The sequence below is a fragment of the Electrona antarctica genome (genome assembly GCF_951216825.1).
Source record: "Electrona antarctica genome assembly, contig: scaffold_45, whole genome shotgun sequence".
In the NCBI taxonomy this organism is placed as follows: Eukaryota; Metazoa; Chordata; class Actinopteri; order Myctophiformes; family Myctophidae; genus Electrona; species Electrona antarctica.
In genome coordinates this window covers 906745-928031 of record NW_027637215.1, presented here as the reverse complement: position 1 = coordinate 928031, position 21287 = coordinate 906745, and the positions used below count along the sequence as shown (strand labels likewise).

Sequence of the window (21287 nt, the reverse complement as noted above, 5' to 3'; positions counted from 1 at the left end):
GTGGGGGCAGCTAGTTACTACAGTGAAAACACAGTGAGGGCAGCTAGTTACTACAGTGAAAACACAGTGAGGGCAGCTAGTTACTACAGTGAAAACACAGTGGGGGCAGCTAGTTACTACAGTGAAAACACAGTGGGGGCAGCTAGTTACTACAGTGAAAACACAGTGGGGGCAGCTAGTTACTACAGTGAAAACACAGTGAGGGCAGCTAGTTACTACAGTGAAAACACAGTGGGGGCAGCTAGTTACTACAGTGAAAACACAGTGAGGGCAGCTAGTTACTACAGTGAAAACACAGTGGGGGCAGCTAGTTACTACAGTGAAAACACAGTGGGGGCAGCTAGTTACTACAGTGAAAACACAGTGAGGGCAGCTAGTTACTACAGTGAAAACACAGTGGGGGCAGCTAGTTACTACAGTGAAAACAGTGAGGGCAGCAGAAGGGGCAGCTAGTTACTACAGTGAAAACACAGTGAGGGCAGCTAGTTACTACAGTGAAAACACAGTGAGGGCAGCAGAAGGGGCAGCTAGTTACTACAGTGGAAACACAGTGAGGGCAGCTAGTTACTACAGTGAAAACACAGTGAGGGCAGCTAGTTACTAGCCTGGTTAATAAACCAGACCGAATCAGCCGTTGGCAAAAAAAAGTTGCCTACCAGCGGATTTCGGTCTGGCGAGGCTCAGTAGCACGCCTCTTTCCTACAATCGAGAACAGGTCGGACCAATCGGGACACGGTATGCAATATGGGCGGGCTTTGGTACAGTGACGTTCAATGCTTGAGACTTTTGACTGACAGTAGCTCTGACCAATTGCGTCAAAGAGAAAATGTTTGAACCCGCCCCCCGGGAAATGAAATCCAAGTGGAGCCAGCCCAGACTGATATACCGCGACAGTGTTGTGTGATATTAGTCTGGCTTATTAGCCAGGCTAGCTAGTTACTACAGTGAAAACACAGTGAGGGCAGCTAGTTACTACAGTGAAAACACAGTGAGGGCAGCTAGTTACTACAGTGAAAACACAGTGGGGGCAGCTAGTTACTACAGTGAAAACACAGTGAGGGCAGCTAGTTACTACAGTGAAAACACAGTGGGGGCAGCTAGTTACTACAGTGAAAACACAGTGAGGGCAGCTAGTTACTACAGTGAAAACACAGTGAGGGCAGCTAGTTACTACAGTGAAAACACAGTGGGGGCAGCTAGTTACTACAGTGAAAACACAGTGAGGGCAGCTAGTTACTACAGTGAAAACACAGTGGGGGCAGCTAGTTACTACAGTGAAAACACAGTGGGGGCAGCTAGTTACTACAGTGAAAACACAGTGAGGGCAGCTAGTTACTACAGTGAAAACACAGTGGGGGCAGCTAGTTACTACAGTGAAAACACAGTGGGGGCAGCTAGTTACTACAGTGAAAACACAGTGAGGGCAGCTAGTTACTACAGTGAAAACACAGTGGGGGCAGCTAGTTACTACAGTGAAAACACAGTGAGGGCAGCTAGTTACTACAGTGAAAACACAGTGAGGGCAGCTAGTTACTACAGTGAAAACACAGTGAGGGCAGCTAGTTACTACAGTGAAAACACAGTGGGGGCAGCTAGTTACTACAGTGAAAACACAGTGAGGGCAGCTAGTTACTACAGTGAAAACACAGTGAGGGCAGCTAGTTACTACAGTGAAAACACAGTGGGGGCAGCTAGTTACTACAGTGAAAACACAGTGAGGGCAGCTAGTTACTACAGTGGAAACACAGTGGGGGCAGCTAGTTACTACAGTGAAAACACAGTGAGGGCAGCTAGTTACTACAGTGAAAACACAGTGGGGGCAGCTAGTTACTACAGTGAAAACACAGTGAGGGCAGCAGAAGGGGCAGCTAGTTACTACAGTGAAAACACAGTGAGGGCAGCTAGTTACTACAGTGAAAACACAGTGAGGGCAGCAGAAGGGGCAGCTAGTTACTACAGTGGAAACACAGTGAGGGCAGCTAGTTACTACAGTGAAAACACAGTGAGGGCAGCTAGTTACTACAGTGAAAACACAGTGAGGGCAGCTAGTTACTACAGTGAAAACACAGTGGGGGCAGCTAGTTACTACAGTGAAAACACAGTGAGGGCAGCTAGTTACTACAGTGAAAACACAGTGAGGGCAGCTAGTTACTACAGTGAAAACACAGTGAGGGCAGCTAGTTACTACAGTGAAAACACAGTGGGGGCAGCTAGTTACTACAGTGAAAACACAGTGAGGGCAGCTAGTTACTACAGTGAAAACACAGTGAGGGCAGCTAGTTACTACAGTGAAAACACAGTGGGGGCAGCTAGTTACTACAGTGAAAACACAGTGGGGGCAGCTAGTTACTACAGTGAAAACACAGTGGGGGCAGCTAGTTACTACAGTGAAAACACAGTGGGGGCAGCTAGTTACTACAGTGAAAACACAGTGAGGGCAGCTAGTTACTACAGTGAAAACACAGTGGGGGCAGCTAGTTACTACAGTGAAAACACAGTGAGGGCAGCTAGTTACTACAGTGAAAACACAGTGGGGGCAGCTAGTTACTACAGTGAAAACACAGTGGGGGCAGCTAGTTACTACAGTGAAAACACAGTGAGGGCAGCTAGTTACTACAGTGAAAACACAGTGGGGGCAGCTAGTTACTACAGTGAAAACAGTGAGGGCAGCAGAAGGGGCAGCTAGTTACTACAGTGAAAACACAGTGAGGGCAGCTAGTTACTACAGTGAAAACACAGTGAGGGCAGCAGAAGGGCCAGCTAGTTACTACAGTGGAAACACAGTGAGGGCAGCTAGTTACTACAGTGAAAACACAGTGAGGGCAGCTAGTTACTAGCCTGGTTAATAAACCAGACCGAATCAGCCGTTGGCAAAAAAAAGTTGCCTACCAGCGGATTTCGGTCTGGCGAGGCTCAGTAGCACGCCTCTTTCCTACAATCGAGAACAGGTCGGACCAATCGGGACACGGTATGCAATATGGGCGGGCTTTGGTACAGTGACGTTCAATGCTTGAGACTTTTGACTGACAGTAGCTCTGACCAATTGCGTCAAAGAGAAAATGTTTGAACCCGCCCCCCGGGAAATGAAATCCAAGTGGAGCCAGCCCAGACTGATATACCGCGACAGTGTTGTGTGATATTAGTCTGGCTTATTAGCCAGGCTAGCTAGTTACTACAGTGAAAACACAGTGAGGGCAGCTAGTTACTACAGTGAAAACACACTGGGGGCAGCTAGTTACTACAGTGAAAACACAGTGGGGGCAGCTAGTTACTACAGTGAAAACACAGTGAGGGCAGCTAGTTACTACAGTGAAAACACAGTGGGGGCAGCTAGTTACTACAGTGAAAACACAGTGGGGGCAGCTAGTTACTACAGTGAAAACACAGTGAGGGCAGCTAGTTACTACAGTGAAAACACAGTGGGGGCAGCTAGTTACTACAGTGAAAACACAGTGAGGGCAGCTAGTTACTACAGTGAAAACACAGTGGGGGCAGCTAGTTACTACAGTGAAAACACAGTGGGGGCAGCTAGTTACTACAGTGAAAACACAGTGAGGGCAGCTAGTTACTACAGTGAAAACACAGTGAGGGCAGCTAGTTACTACCTTGAAAACACAGTGGGGGCAGCTAGTTACTACAGTGAAAACACAGTGGGGGCAGCTAGTTACTACAGTGAAAACACAGTGAGGGCAGCTAGTTACTACAGTGAAAACACAGTGGGGGCAGCTAGTTACTACAGTGAAAACACAGTGGGGGCAGCTAGTTACTACAGTGAAAACACAGTGGGGGCAGCTAGTTACTACAGTGAAAACACAGTGGGGGCAGCTAGTTACTACAGTACAGTGAAAACACAATGGGGGCAGCTAGTTACTACAGTGAAAACACAGTGGGGGCAGCTAGTTACTACAGTACAGTGAAAACACAGTGGGGGCAGCTAGTTACTACAGTGAAAACACAGTGGGGGCAGCTATTTACTACAGTACAGTGAAAACACAGTGGGGGCAGCTACAGTACAGTGAAAACAAACACAGTGGGGTGTGAGTGAGTTTGTTGGATGAGGGCAAAAATAATATTTCAAAAATAAATAGTCTTTCACAAAAACTGTAATTCAAAAATGAAAATAATAAACGTACTATGCTTTAATTCAAGCAAACAGTCTGGATTTAGTTCGGTTCCAACACTGCATTTCAGGGCGTGCCCTTCTCCTCTCCTTTGTGTCTGAGACAAGACTGACTACTAAAACTCAACCTGGGCCTCTGTCCAGTGGCCCCAACCAACAAGTGACCGCCAGGAAACAAAGAAAACATTTCAAAAACACACACAAGGTGAGTATTCCACGTTTTTAGCAATACCACATCTTTGCATTCATAAAATATATCATACTGACAAAAACATGCACCCCTGTCAAGTGTATATAGCTCAATTGGAGTCCTCCACCTATAAAAAGGAGCCATGAGTCAGGTGTGACTCTTTTGAGCATAGACACGGTAGACACCTCTTCCGGCTCTGGGGTGAATGCTCTCAAGGGAGGGCAAGCTTCTGCGTTGGTGGTGCTTCACAGAAACTTCCATGTGTGTCATAGAGCGGATGTTCGGGTCGGACAAGTCAGAGCCATAGAGTAGGACAGAGTTACAACAACTCCGTTCACTTCATGCAGGGGCCAGTCTCTTCTACAAAGAAAAAGGGACAAACCGGAAGTTTACGCAATGCGTTAGAGTCTATGGGGCTCGCGCAAGTACATGAATCACGAGACCAGGCCGTTTTCTGCCCCCTCAATGTCGTAACTCTGTCTTATTCAATGGCTCTGTGACAAGTCCCGGGAAAAGATGCGCTGTGATTGGCCAGTAGTCACTTGAGTGGCAGCATGGCGTAGTGTGCGCCGAGTGTCCCAGAGTGTAAATTGTTCCGCTCTCCTGTCAACACACATGGCTCCGCTCCAACGAACTGCAACGGCACATGAGGCATCTATTGTCTTTAATGATAATAATTAGAGATGTCCCAATACTGTATCGGGTCATATCGGTATCGGCAAATATGCCAGTCTAACCACCAATCCGATCCGACACAAGGGCAAGGGGTTGACACTATGGCAGGTAAATGAAATGTTGAGACATGTGGAGTTTTCTTTGGAGTTGCCCAAACTGCAAAATGCACATTTGAGTGAGGAGTTTGCTATAAACACAACATATATATAGCTAGATAGGTATAAACACAACATGAGATAACGACGGTATCGATATTCGGTATCGGCTAACACAGAAATTGAGGTATCGGGATCGGATCGGAAGTGAAAAAAGTGTATCGGGACATCCCTAATAATAATGATATTTAAACTGTTTGAAATGAATGAAGACTGCGTTTGTTTCTACCAACCAATTATGTGTCGTTTGTAAAATGAAATGAATATGTAATGAAAGTTAAACTGTATGAACTGGGTCAAATATACATATACTGTATAGTAACAACTCTGAATACCAACTAGTATTGTTTGGTGTTGACCATGCAGGCTGTGAGAAAATGTATGAAGATCAACAAAAAGACTCTATTCTATTTTCTCTGGCATTTAATTCCATCCGAGTCCATCTAATGTTTTGCTTTCTTTGTTTTTATCTTTCATGCTTATATGATGTTCCTGTGAAGGCTGTGGTCACGTCGACATTTCTCACATTGTGTTTCTTGCTTGTTCCGTTTTGCTTCCGATTTGTACAGCACTTTGGTCAGTCTTGGTTGTTTTAATCCATTGAGACCTGGAACGCATCCATGTCACGTTAGCGTTTAACCACATTAACCATTAACCCATTTTGGGGCGGGAACCCCTTTTGGTGTTTTAAACATTGTTATTTAGCTATTGAAAAATGGCAGATCTACAAGCTCATAGCGCGCCACCGAGTGGCGCGCTATGAACTTGTAGATCTGCTATTTTTGAAAAATCGTTAAAATGTGCCTCAAATCTTTCCGAAAATTGTCATGATTTAGAAAACTTTTTTTTTTTAATTTCGACGTCAGGCCTGAATGGATTAAACACGCTCTATAAATAAAGTTTGATTTGATTTGATTTGAAAAAAGGTTATGGAGAATATGATAGTAATAGGAATGTTGATGAAATGAGTAGTAATATGGTAAACAGCAATATAACTGAACATGTGAGGCTCAAAGCGTCAAGTGGGAAAGCAGTCCGAGGGGGGCAGCTATAGTTACTTACCCCCTCAAGGACCCCCCGGGGGTCCCCGAACCCCACTCTGAGAACCATGGTACTTCCATGGAAGCAGTCCGAGGGGGGCAGCTATAGTTACTTACCCCCTTCAAGGACCCCCCGGGGGTCCCCGAACCCCACTCTGAGAACCATGGTACTTCCATGGAAGCAGTCCGAGGGGGGCAGCTATAGTTACTTACCCCCTTCAAGGACCCCCCGGGGGTCCCCGAACCCCACTCTGAGAACCATGGTACTTCCATGGAAGCAGTCCGAGGGGGGCAGCTATAGTTACTTACCCCCTTCAAGGACCCCCCGGGGGTCCCCGAACCCCACTCTGAGAACCATGGTACTTCCATGGAACATGCACTATTCTTATGTAACGATAATTCAACATGAGTTCAGCTCTAGCCCTGAATGAATGTGCACACATTTCTGGGCTCAAAAATAGAAAATAATGTATCATAGCTGTCTTCTTTTCCCTGGAGAACAGCATATATTCTGTCGCTTGTTTGGGGGGGTGGGGGGGGGGGGGGGGGGGGGCAGAAACCTTGTATCTCCATACTTTTTTCCTTCTCATAAATGAACGCCCTACTTTGTGGCACAAGAGTCATGCCATGCACAATCTTGCAAAAATAGAAGATTAATTTCCCATCTCGTTACAGTATAGTGCACTTTATATTTGTCGATGACATGTATTATTCCCCAGGACTTATTTTTTTGTATGTTTTCCGAGTAATAAAATATTCAATCTATCAATCCATCAGTCAGGCATTTCCTACAAAGTACCCGTTTTGGACATACAAGGTTTCAGTGTAGCGTACTGTATGTTGTACCAGTGCCTTGGTTTCATCCTGGTCCTGGTCCAGTGGTTCCCAAAAAAACTGGTTAAAATAGCAGATGTATTTTTAGTATTTCTTAAAGATTTGTTTTCCAACTTGAAATTCATGATTTGTGTGTGTGTGTGTGTGTGTGTGTGTGTGTTTTTTAGGAATATTTTTAGAATACAAAAAACAAACATAGTATTAGTAATTCAAAACAAAGGGACCCATAAAAATGGGTCCACGGCCCACAAATGGGTCCCGACCCAGTGTTTGGGAACCAGCAGATAGTACATACAAGTTTCAGACATTCAGTATATATTTTGTACCTGCCCTTTGGTCTCAGGGTTAGGGTATTAGTACAGTACACATGTTGTACCTGTGCCTTGGTCTCGCCCTGGTCCTTACAGAAGTACAGAGCCTCAGGTTAGAGTTAGTATAACATGTTGTACCTGTGCCTTGGTCTCATCCTGGTCCTTACAGAAGTACAGAGCCTCAGGTTAGAGTTAGTATAACAGTACACATGTTGTACCTGTGCCTTGGTCTCACCCTGGTCCTTACAGAAGTACAGAGCCTCAGGTTAGAGTTAGTATAACATGTTGTACCTGTGCCTTGGTCTCATCCTGGTCCTTACAGAAGTACAGAGCCTCAGGTTAGAGTTAGTACAACAGTACACATGTTGTACCTGTGCCTTGGTCTCATCCTGGTCCTTACAGAAGTACAGAGCCTCAGGTTAGAGTTAGTATAACAGTACACATGTTGTACCTGTGCCTTGGTCTCATCCTGGTCCTTACAGAAGTACAGAGCCTCAGGTTAGAGTTAGTACAACAGTACACATGTTGTACCTGTGCCTTGGTCTCGTCCTGGTCCTTGTAGAAGTACAGAGCCTCAGGTTAGAGTTATTATAACAGTACACATGTTGTACCTGTGCCTTGGTCTCGTCCTGGTCCTTGTAGAAGTACAGAGCCTCAGGTTAGAGTTATTATAACAGTACACATGTTGTACCTGTGCCTTGGTCTCACCCTGGTCCTTACAGAAGTACAGAGCCTCAGGTTAGAGTTAGTACAACAGTACACATGTTGTACCTGTGCCTTGGTCTCGTCCTGGTCCTTGTAGAAGTACAGAGCCTCAGGGCGCAGCACGAACCAGCGCAGCTGCCAGTTCTTCATGATGCTCCGCTGCCTCTTCAGCCAGCCGGACTTCAGTGCCCTCTCCTGGTCAAGAGGAGAACAGGGCCTGGAGACCCGAGACAGCTCTCCCAGCACCATGCTCTTGGAACGGGCTGTGTGGACAGTCAGTGGACACACGTGGACAGAGAGAGAGAGAGAGAGAGAGAGAGAGAGAGAGAGAGAGAGAGATATTAGCCACCAGAAGGGGCAAGGTGTTGCTGCGCTGCTGTCAAGACTCAAGGCCCATGTTTCTTGCTGATACATTAACCCAGTCTGGACATTATGTTATACTTTAGCTATTGAAAAATAGCAGATCTACAAGCTCATACGAGCTTGTAGAAAAATCGTAAAAATGTGGCACAAATCTTTGAATATATGTTCTTTCAGAGCGAACGTTTTTTTTATTTCGACATCAGGCCCACTGCTTGGTTATGAACATCTTATCATCACAGCTCACTGATGCCACGAAAGGACAGCAGTTATAGTACAGGCACAGAGAAATTAAATGCAATTAAATGAAATGAAATGATTACTATATTTACCCATGGGTATCTGGGCTAAGCTCAAGAACTTGTTTCCAGCCAGGCCCTGCTCATAGAACATTTCATCGTAGTGGTTCAATGCCTTGTTCAAGGGCACTTCAGCGGTGGTAATTTTAACGTGTCGGACCGCTGATTCGAACTGGCGACCTTCCGGTATCAAGACCGCTTTGCAATCCGTTCGGCCACCGCTGCCACTATAAGAGGAGTATTTTAAAATGCAGCAGTTCTCAAGTTGTTCTCCGTTCTGTAAGGGTCTATTTGGATTTGGTGGCTCCCACAAGGATAGTGACACTAATATTAAAGGAGTAGTTAACCCAAATAATTACTTATTGTCTCCACCAGGCCGAAGGCATGGGGAGAGAGTACGTTTTGCACTCCGTCCGTGTGCGAGTCCGTGTGCGACTGTGCGTCCGTCCATCCGTCCGTCTGTTACCAGCTAATCTCCGGCACCGTTAACCCGGTCGATGCCAAATGTTGCACACACACTCACTGGATGCCAACGATGAACCTCTGCCCCAAATTTTCCAGAACGGCCTGTTATAGCGCCACCAGGAGGCCGACTTTTGAATTCTTTTTTTTTTATATTACACCTCCAGATTTTGTCCAAAAATCGTTACACACTATCTCTATAGTCATGTGTTCAAGACAGATCTGTCCGATATTTCATATTCCATCCTGATTGGCTAACATTGGCTTTCAAAGTTAACAGGATTGGCCCGTTTTGAACAAAAATAATCAAATCATGAACACAGCGTGCAATTTACGTGAAATCTTTCACAGACGTTCCTACTAGGCTGAGGAATATATCCCACCCTTTTCACATTGGCCTGTTATATAGTCACCAACAGGTGGATTTTTGCTAAACCCATTTTTGGAACAAAATGCCTCAAATCATCCAATTGCCATCCAAGGCGTAAGAAGAAAAGGCACCCTTTTCACATTGGCTTATTATAGCGCCACCAGGAGGCCACAACCTGACCTGCCCTGGTGGAGACCTGTTATCTAGTTTTCTATCAATTACACAACCCTTGACAATTATAAGAACTGTTCTTCGTCTCTGGTCCCCAGGACCCCACTATGAGAACCAATGCATTAGACAGAGAGAGAGAGAGAGAGAGAGAGAGAGAGAGAGAGAGAGAGAGAGAGAGAGAGAGAGAGAGAGAGAGAGAGACAGAGACAGAGACAGAGACAGAGACAGAGACAGAGACAGAGACAGAGAGAGAGGGAGGGAGATATAATTATAGAGAGTTATTTTTAGGATTTTTCTCTCTTTGTTCTGCTCAGTGTCCATAATCATTATTCATAGGATTGTCTCTAGGGCAGGGCCGACATCCTCGAGGTGCCGAACATCCTCGACCAGTCCATCCAGAGAGCTAGATCTCCTCTAATAACCCTCCGGGTTCGTCTATCATTCTAGTGGCTTGAAGAAATCCTACTTTATCTCGGGAGGATCGATACACCTATTTCATTACACTCTATCATGCGACTCGGATATCGCTGAGCGAGGAAGGGGAGGAGGAGGAAGTGGTGGTGGTGGGCCGCGATTTGTTTTGCCCGCTGCACTGCATTGCTCTACACACACACACACACACACACACACACACACACACACACACACACACACACACACACACACACACACACACACACACACACACACACACACACACACACACACACACACACGCACACACACACACACACACACACACACATGCACACACACACGCACACACACACGACGTGTGCTCCGCATCAGCTGGCTCTTTTCTCACCAGAACATAACGGACTGATTAAACACATTGATTATGTATTACGGCACTGTATGGCAGGGGGAAGAGTTCGGAGGAAGCAAGCAGAGCGACAGCGCAACAATCCCTTGGGGGAGGGTGCAAGGGGGGGGGAGCGAGAGAGAGAGAGAGAAATCAATGGCTTCTTTTTCTCTGTTAATTGCATCTCTCTTTCTGCTGAGGACAGCAGCGGTGTGGGGAATGTATCTCTGTCTATAACTTAGAGCTCCGTCGTACGACGGTGTCCGTCACGGCGCGCCGAAATCGGCACCCGATCCAACAACGCGACGACAAAGCTCGATTTTGAGGCGCGACCTCGTCGTAGGATGTAGCGGTACTGATTACCGTAGCCGTCGGGGAAGAAAGCTCTTATCTCCATATTTTACCTTTTTGTTTTTTTTTAAATGAATGTCCCTATACGGCGTTACACAAAAGCATCAAAAGTAGCAGATCTGCAAGCTCGAGGTTTCCACCTGATAGAGATGATAAAAAAGGGGGGCTTAAGAGCCTGGCCTGCATGGGTTCCATCTGGCCTTCTGTTTCTCTCTCTCTCTCTCTCAGCCCTCCTCCTACTCCTCCTGCCTGAGATGATGCCCATTATATTCCTCCTCCTCTTCCTCCTCCTCTTGGGCGTCCCTCATTTGCAGAGTCATGATTGCCAGGAAGGAGGAGGAGGAGAACACACGTGTCATTAACCCATTCAGGCCTGACGTCGAAATTAAAAAAAAAAACGTTTTCTAAATCATGACAATTTTCGGAAAGATTTGAGGCACATTTTAACGATTTTTCAAAAATAGCAGACCTACAAGTTCATAGCGCGCCACTCGGTGGCGCGCTATGAGCTTGTAGATCTGCTATTTTTCAATAGCTAAATTATAACAATGTTTAAAACACCAAAAGGGGTTCCCGCCCAAAATGGGTTAATGGTTAATGTGGTTAAACGCTAACGTGACATGGATGCGTTCCAGGTCTCAATGGATTAACACAACTGTCTGTCTGTCTGTCTGTCTGTCTGTCTGTCGGCCGAGAGGCCGCTAGATTCCTGCATCTATGAACAGAGAGAACTATGGCCCCGGCTACAATACAGTGGTTCTCGAAGTGGGGTAACGGGGGGCCCCCAGGGGTCATTGAGGAAGTTAATACTGTATATAGCATCAAAATCAGTTTTTCGCAACATTATAATATTATTTATAATATTGTATTATACCTTTTGACTATTTGAAAACAGACGATCTACCATCTCACACCGGGTCATACCGTGACCTCGTTGTGAACTTGTAGATCTGCTATTTTTTTGCTATTTGAATCCTGAAAAGTAACAGTTTTGGACATGATGAGGTTTCCACCCGACAGATAAGAGACGACATGACACATTTGACATAACATAACATAACATAACATAACACGTTGTAGGCTATAACAGATCAACCAGGTGAAGCAAAAACATACGCAGTTAGAAATGTTAGGCTTTTGGCCCAGCAAGACCTCTGCCCTGTCACACCTTTTCCGATCTCATCTATGATGTATAAAGGCCAGAGGATATTACCAAAAAGGCATGAATATTTCAGCGTTATTCACAGTGGCACAGCAACGTAACTTCTATGCCTAATGATCATATTTTTTATAGTAGGGCTATGGGGCTAGATCTAACAAAAAAAAATCTACAAAATATTTTGGACCAATTATCTCAATATTGTACAGTGGATATATTTGTATTCTCCTTGCTCTTCCTCAAACTCTATCCTTCCTCCCTTTCCTGAAAACACGTTTACACACAAAAAAAAGAAGAATTTCACCCAACTCTTACACCGGCAAAGCTGTGATGTGACAATAAAATTAATTCTGTAGATTGTGAGGGATTTCAATATTTATACAATGAGATCTTTGATAACTAATAACTATAGGCAAATGATAGAAAAGCTAGTATAGTCAGTTCAGCCTTTGAGGCCAGGAAAAGACAACACATCTCATATCACTACATTATATCAATATAATTTGTCCAGCCCTAGTTTATAGGGATTTTCTTCATTGCTAGATTCCTCTGACACGTGGGATTTCCAATCCTAATGCACTACACTACAACAGGGGTTCTCAACGTTTTTGGCCGGGGACCCCCGGAAATGCTTTGGCAATGTCTCGGGACCCCCGCCCCGCCACCCTCCCGACCCCCAATATAAATTGACTGCTACAATAACCTTAAACCATTTTGGGCGGGAACCCCTTTTGGTGTTTTAAGCATTGTTATAATTTAGCTATTGAAAAATAGCAGATCTACAAGCTCATAGCGCGCCACCGAGTGGCGCGCTACGAGCTTGTAGGTCTGCTATTTTTTTTAAATCGTGAAAATATATATTTTTTCTTTTTTGAAAATAATTTGGGGACCCCCCAAACTAATTTGGCGACCCCCCGAGGGGTCGCGACCCACGGGTTGAGAACCCCTGCACTACACTACAACATCAAATGCATGATGATTCAGTGACAAGACCTGCTGTCACTGAAGCTACTGAACCCCCCCCCCCCCCCCCCCCCCCCCCGGAGCCGTGAAGGTCGCCTTGAACCCTTGCGCCAGCGGCAAGACAATCTTGCGCGCTGGTGCCTTAGGTTCGGCTCCAGGCCAGTTGTCTTCCGGGTCTGGAGGAGGTTCGGTCTCGGGCCATGGCCTGCCGCACCCAATGGAGGCCTGCTTGAGCAGTTCGATGAGGTCCCACCCCTCTTTTCTGTCACAGGGAGGAAGCCCCGCCTCCAGGGCGAGTCGTGGCATGTCGGGGTCTGGGGAAGTCGTCCCCGGCGGCCATGTTGTCGTCTACGTCATCATATCCGACCTGGTCCAGGACCCTGAACTCACCAGAAGCCTCCTGGTAGGAGGGCAGGTCGTCGTCGAGGGGCTGGTCATGGTCCATGACGTCGGCCCAGTCGACGTCGGGGTCGAGGGGAGGAAGATGTCACGGTCCGGGCTGGGTCTATAGGATCCGGCATCCTCCCGGTGGTCGTTAGGGCTGTAGGCCAGGTCCTCCCGGGAGAAGGAGAGGAGGCTGCCAGCATTGTAGCTCCGTTCTGCTCTGAAGGAGGAGAAGGAGAAGGAGGCGGCTGGCTGGCGGTGGTGGCGCCTCCTGGTGGTGGCGCCTCCTGGTGGTGGGACTCCAGTCCGGCCCTGGGAGCCTTCCTGGTTGGGGGGAGGTCCCATGATCCTCGTCATGTCGCTGTCGGGACACGAGGTCTAGCGCCTGCCTAAACAGCGTATCTAAAATCAATGCTCCCAGCTGGTGGGGGGGGGGGGCATGGTTCAGTGGCTGATCTAGAAAGACGGTCCCTGAGTCGAAATTATCAAGGCGAGCTCTACCTTCATAGGCTTTGACTCTGGCCAGTCTTCAACCCTTCTCTCTGTCTGTTATCTTGGAGCAGGTGGGGCACCAGTCTGGCTTCTCAAAGGCATCTCTGATGTGTGGAAGACCAAGACAAAATATGCTCCGTGCATTTGTGACCGTCGGGGAGAGGAGGTAAATACAGCCGCGGCTGAAGCATGTATTTGGCTCCGCGGGGCAGGGGTCGAAATCACCGTCATCACCGCCGGTGTCCATGGTGCGCGATAGAGCTCTTCTTTCCAGCGGGAAAAGCTAGTGGTCGGTGCCGTTCGGCTGGAGAGCAAGCTAGCGTTTGTAACCTGGCTAGTGGCTACGGTGGTTGCTTGTTGTTGTTGTAGGGGTGGGGACGCTAAAATCAACGGCTGAAGACTAGCTAAAAACACCGGTAGCAAGCGAATTAGCGTTGCAGCCTGCTGCAGTGGTTGTTATGATGGTTGTTGTAGCCGGGCCGCGGTGGTTAATAAGATAGTTGTTGTAGCGGTAGTGCCACTAAATCAACGCCTAACGGCTGAAGATAAGCTAATTACCTATAGCTTGGTTAGTTAGCTGTAAAACTGTGTAGCTAGCGAGGCTGTAGCTAGTTAACGCGACGCCGGCGGCTAATAGCGGGACGGGTAGCGTGTAGCTAAAAGGCTGCGGGTGTCTAGCTAGTTAGCACGACGCCGGTAGGCCGAAGGCTAATAGCGTGGCAGATAGCGTAGACGATGGGGAAAAAGGTCCCTGACGGCTACTCCTAAGCAGCGGGCTCGCTAAAGGAGGGAATCTGAAGGCTAGTACCACTAGGGAGGCTAAGCTAGCAGGGCGAGCAGCAACCCTGAACATGGCAGCTAACAGCAGGGCCAAGCGAAGCAGTCAGCTAGCTAAGGGCTAAGGTGCAAAGCTAGTGAAGAAAAGGACTAAAACAACAAGCCGCGTGACTGCTCACTTGTGTTTTATCATCTGTTGAAAGGACTTACTGCTGGAGAAAAACCTTCTGCAACGTCCGTGAGTGGGAAAAGCACCTCGCAGGGGCTGCGAATTCCCAGGTACAAGTATACAACTCGTCCGTTCTTAGGGAAAGCTTTTTCAACAGCCGGTGGTGAATTTCTTTGACAGAGTGATCTCGCATCTGCGGCAGAAAGGTAGAGGAATGACGCTCACGGGCCCAACCTCCAGTTTTATACCGAGTGGGTGGGGTTGGGGATGTCACCGTGAGCAACACTTTCACGATCCAATGAAATTGTTCGTGAGTGCATGCAGAGCTTCTGTGAATTTGCGCCACGAAGTGGCGGGACCCCAAATGACTCTCTTCGAGAGAGGAACTTAATGCAACTACATTGGATCGATCCGTCAGTTCGTTTTCCCCCATTTCTTGAAAAGTGACATACAAGGTCGACACGACATGAAAGCATGTCACTATACTGTGCGTCCACGCTTTGTACGATGCAGGCCTCGCGTCAAATCCGTCAAATCCAGCTGTTATTTGCTTTGAGTGATGGTATATGAAAGGGTCAGAGCACATGAGCAGAGTCTGGAATCTAATCAAGGAGAGAACACCATTATCGCAGACTGAGACATGGCCGAGGGAACACTGCCGCTCTCCCACCGCGAGGAGAGAAAGAGGAAGTGCTTTTCTCCTTCTGAACACATCAGCGCTGTCAGGACAAAAACCTCTTATCTCCATATTGTACATTTTTGTGTTTTTTTTTTTTGTGAATTTGAATCCTGGAAAGTATCAATTTTGGACATATGAGGTTTCCACCCGACAGACGATATACTCAGAGCATACAGCCACTTGAACCCTAGCATCCTTATTGCAGGGGGGGGGGGGGGGGCAACGAACAGGCGTAAAAAAGAAATAACAGATCGACAAGCTCAAAAGAGATTCAGCGCTGACGGAAATACTACGGGACCTACTCTAGAACCCTGTGGGACCCCTGTCAACTGAGGGTTTAAGTGGACCGGCGAGGAGATGAATAGAATAATCGATGATCCTGCTCACGTACGCAGTATACGATATACCTCCATAATACAGCCATATAGACAGCTGCTACCCGCATGCATGCAATGCACGCACACATGCAGACCCAGACACACGTGTACAGTATATACTGCTTAGACACACACCGAGTACATGTAGTACACTCCATGTACCCACGACCGAAAAACAGCTGGAAGACTCAACCCCAAGGTGTATCTCTTCCAGACACAGGGACCCACCCCAGCATCATCAGCCTCACAGAATAGCTCACACACTTTCCTCCCGAGGCACCGAATGATACAACTCACCAAGCTCAGGCTAACAGCAGCAGCCACCTACTACTACTACTACTACCACTACAGATTGCGCAGGCAAACAGAATGTTTAGTTATTGCATCGTAGTAATCTCCCGGCCCCCCCGAGCTTAGCTTATCCTGTGTGGTTTGCAACTTCCATACATATTTGTCGCCCACGCCAGAGGGCATGATGTGAGAAACGTGTTAGCCTGCACGCTCCACCGACTTTGCCGGCTATTAGAGGACTTTGGCTCTGCATTAAAGAGGGGGTGGAGGGTGGGAGGGGGGCTATGTTTGACACACAGCTGTCGTGATTTACAGGAGTCACTATCCTCACTGAGCCCCCCCCAGAAATACCTCTCACAGCAGCCACCCTCTCCTAGAGGCAACTCTCCAATACTGTCACCGCACAAGCCCACAACCCCAGCCTGATGTTGGGGTGAAAACCAGCAGCAAATAGTAGGAAAGGGGAGTTGGCTGCTGCGCTGTAGCTGTGAGAGGACTACTTCTACCGCTTCCCTGCGTATAAACGTGTCAAGTTGCAAACCCCCATTGTTAGGAAGACTATACCGTGAGGCTAATCCGTCCTGCAGCTGTGTGGTCGGTCTCAGCCCCGCAAAGCAGTAGCGTCCTCACCGGACCGGACCGGCCGGGGGGGGATTTACCACTTGAACCCCGACATCTATCGGCACTAGCCAAAAATAGCAGATCGCCAAAAACATTAAGCTCACGGACACGTTGTGAGCTTGTAGATTGGCTGTTTTTGGCGAAGACCTTTTGGTGTAGACTGAAAAAAGCGGTCCACGTACAAAGCCAACTCGGGTCCAGTTTACTGAGTCTAGTAGTAGGGTTTAAGAGGGTTACATTGCCCAGAGCTTGAAGACTGTATTAGTGAGGGTCATAAGATATGACATCACCCCTCCAGTACAGTAATCCACGTCTCACTACTGGACTCTGGGGACAGTGACATCTTAGCCGTTGCCAATAAAAACCTCTTTCCACATCACCTGTCATCATGGTGGGGGACCAAAAAAAACAAACAAGATTGACATGCACGCCGGAAAAGCTGACCAGAGCCATATAGGACAGCAGAGTGCCGGCCCGGCATGATGACACTGGTGGCCACCTTTCTGCTGTGATTAGATATGATCATGTCACCTGCAACAAGCTATAATGCTATTACACTGTGACAGAGAAGAGGAGACAAGACAAGAGCAGGGCGGGCAGTGCTGGTGTAGAGATATAGGTCTGCAGAGAGACAAGAGAGAGAGAGAGAGAGAGACTGCAGGGAACAGAAAGAATAGAAGGCGAAAGAGGAGAGGCTGGGAGAGAGAGAGAGAGAGAGAGAGAGAGAGAGAGAGAGAGAGAGAGAGAGACGTTGCTCGCTTACCCCGGCGTGCCTGTTTTATCTTGGGACTCAGCATGGTTACAGTTGCTGTGCTGCTCCCCCTCACAGAGACATGACTGCATCCCTCCGCTCATACACACACAATTCTGTAGCTCACACACACACACACACACACACACACACACGCGCACGCACAAACACACTCACACACTCACGCTGCCGGTGACGACAGCCTCGCCCAGATGCACCTCATGGTCTTCTTAGCATCTCTCTCTCTCTCTCCTCTCTCTTCCGGGCTTGTGGTTGCGCTCACACTCTGACTGTCTGCTGTCATGCATGCTCTGTCGTATCACTCTCACCGTCTCACTCTCTCTCTCCTTCCAGTCTACTACACTCCCTTTTCTTTCTTTCCTTCTGTCTTTCTATCCCTCTCCCTCTCTCTCTCTCTTGGTGTCCCACTGGCCCAGTGCGCTCTTCATCTCATATACCTAGAGCCCTGCCCACTCTCTCTCTCTCTTTCTCTCTCTCTCTCTCTCTGCTGTACTCTGACTACACTCTCAGTATCAATTTGTCACCGTCTATAAATATGTCCGGCTGTGTGCCCTCTGTGTTGTCACCCATCATGAGCCCCATCATGAGCCCGCCCCCCACTGGTCAAGCCCTCCCGTTATTATCGTGGCTTTGATTAGGGAGCGGCGACGTCGACCTAAATGATACCGTCCCATAAGTGTGGTCAAAGTCATTGCATAGGACATTGTCATGACCAATGTTAAAGCTAGAGCTAAAGCCGTCTCTCTCACAGGAGAGAGAGGGGTACTGGCGTCAATTGTCCGACCTACAATGAAGAAGAATCACACCCAGTGCGAGGTGTGAGCAGTGCCTTTGATGAGTTTATTTCACTGAGCTATGTATGAACTATAGAGGAACAATATTAACTAGAAAGATGCAATCCTGTGTAATTGCGAGTGTGGTGGTTGCCCTATCTCTATAGGAATAGAGTTGAGTTGGATATGTCACTGTATACTGTCCAATCAGATGGGGGCAAAGCGTACAGACACCTTGGGAAGAGTTCCGAATCGCTGGCCAATCGGAGGGGAGAATAGAGTTATTGCTTGATTTAAATGTTTTTAAACTATTTACGCGTTTTCAACGATTTAAGGGCTGGAGTGTAATAACACTAGATAATGTGCTCCTCGGAGCACAGATCTCCACCAGGCCAGGTAGGGTATTGTGGGCCAGTAATGTTCGTAATTATAGAAACTTTAGATGACTTTAGCCAATCAGGATGGAATATGAAAAATCGGAGTAGGAGTAGTACGGTAATATAAACAAATGTGTTTTGTAACAATCGGCCTGCTGGTGGCACTATAATAGGCCACTGAGAAAAGGGTGGCATTTCGTCCTCGGCCTATAGTGGGAATGTGAGTGCAAAGTTTCATGCTGATTGGACGCTGCGTTCATGATTTGAGGCATTTTGTTCAAAACGAGTCACTCCTGCAAACTTTAACCCAATTTGGGGGTGGGAACCCCTTTTGGTGTTAGCATTATGTTATGCTTTAGCTATTGAAAAATAGCAGATCTACAAGCTCATAGCGCGCCAACGACTGACATAGAAACATATAGCTTTTTCAGAAAACTGTCAGGATGTAGAAGACATTTTTATCTGATCTCAGGTCAAAATGCCAATCTTAGCCTAGCCTCGGTACCCAGGCTTTCATTGTCGGCGGCGCAAAAAATGAAAGCCTGGAGGAACGCCATTGGCCGTTCTGGTCTAGAAGTGGGAGTGAACCCTTCCGGGTGGGCGTCGCTCCAAATTACGTGACGTAGCGCTGCACTGGGGGGGAGAGGAGGGGCCGGGGGTGACGGACCGATCGGTGAGATCCAAATCTCTGCCGCGTCCCGCCCCTCTAGACCAGAAACCTAACACATTAGCTCAGGCTAATCTTAGCCAATCAGGACGGAATATGAAAAATCACACCCGTGTGAAGTGATGCAGTGCTCTTATCATCATACATCATCTCATTCCGGCCAATCACAATTTGCGTCTTCACCTTCAGTCTTCAATGTTTGTGTTAGGACAATGTTTGTGTCCTCAAAGCTGGACATAGGAGGGGCTATAGCGGCCCTCAAAAACCAGACAGATCGAAGATACAGTCTCCTGCTATGATATAGCATGCGTGGGCTTGCATGTGTCTTCAGTGCATGTGCGCACGCGCTTTGCCTTCCTAACGAGTCCATTTGGTTCCATTTGTACACTCTCAGAGTTAAATTAACATTGATTTTACAATATAAATTGGGGGTCCCAGAGATAGAAATGCCATTAAATGGGGGTCTGTAGACTAACATACATGTCAAACTGAGGGTCCTTGAAATTAAACGGGTTGAGAATCACTACTAGAACCATAAAGATCTTCTCTTATGGGGGTCCTTGGCATATATTTTCAAATGGGGGTTCGTGGGCTAATAAATGTCAATTTTGGGGTCCTTGACATGAAAGTTTGGGAACCACTGCTGTAGTGTGCATGCCAGGTGGCTAAGTGGTGGTGCCAGATAGACCAGGCATGCATGCGTAGTAGAACCACGTCTGTACTACTTCATATCACATGTCTGTTTGTTTACATTCTCCAATGCAGCTGCTCGCTAAATTTGTATTCCTAGGATAACCCTAACCGCACGCAAAGCCACGTAGTCGGAGTAATGTGATGTCGGAGTTAGGGTCAGTCCCCATATCACCTACAGTAGGGCTCTGCACCAATGTAACAAACATAAGAGTTAGGGTCAGTCCCCATATCACCTACAGTAGGGCTCTGCACCAATGTAACAAACATAAGAGTTAGGGTCAGTCCCCATATCACCTACAGTAGGGCTCTGCACCAATGTAACAAACATAAGAGTTAGGGTCAGTCCCCATATCACCTACAGTAGGGCTCTGCACCAATGTAACAAACATAAGAGTTAGGGTCAGTCCCCATATCACCTACAGTAGGGCTCTGCACCAATGTAACAAACATAAGCGACGTGAGCCGTGATGTCACACATTTTGCGGATTCATCGTTTTGCCAGTTCACACCAAGACGCCAGGCAGAGCGTTTGTCATGGGTTTTCACCTCGTTTACGATAACACTGTTGCCGTCAAAGGCACGTCTGACATGTCATTTTGCCGTTTCCTCTAGAGACCGTTGCCGTGTAAAGGTGGCCAAAGACAATAGAGACTTGCGCATCCGGTGTGCCGTCTGCTTCAAATAACTTTATCAACACCGTCAACCAACCATGTGCTACTGCAGGGGTTCTCAACCCGTGGGTCGCGACCCCTCGGGGGGTCGACACATTATTTTGGGGGTCCCCAAATTATTTTTTTCTTTTTGCAACTGAATGGCATGGAAATGAAGAGTTTACATAGTACATGGTTTCAGTATTTATTTATGGTATATATTGTCTCTATTATTATGGTTATTGTAGCAGTACACACTGTGCTACTGTACCTAATCCGAGTTCCCAGAAGTTCTCGCATAAGAACGGGAGAGGCGAGGAGGACCTACTGTATACATGACACCAGGGGGTCCTTCTTCTCAATGGAAGAGTAGGAAGACCCCATCAAACCACCGCAGAAGAACAGGCTATACCCCACCATACTGATCGCGTACAAAAAAACCCAAAAAAACACACAAAACAAAACCCGTATTCATTAAAACAATTGCTGGATTGCAGACTTTCTGAATTTGACACTAAACATTTTATGGAAAGCAGGTTTCATTGTAATTGTTGGCACCTGTGCGCCACTGCAGAAACCCATAGAAGCATCTGGAAGT

At 47.2% G+C, this 21287-nt stretch overlaps 1 protein-coding gene across 1 annotated transcript in view; it reads right to left on the bottom strand.

Moving 5' to 3' along the window:
• Positions 1-17554, bottom strand: part of LOC306919063 (rho GTPase-activating protein 22-like) — a gene marked incomplete at its 5' end in the record, with an annotated part of 40139 nt that extends 22585 nt beyond the window's left edge. Inside the window, 2 exons of the mRNA XM_079531899.1 lie at positions 8097-8293; positions 17521-17554. Of these exons, the coding sequence (XP_079388025.1) occupies positions 8097-8293; positions 17521-17554 (231 nt within the window). The remainder of the gene's footprint in view (positions 1-8096; positions 8294-17520) is intronic.
• Positions 17555-21287: the final 3733 nt, after the last annotated feature.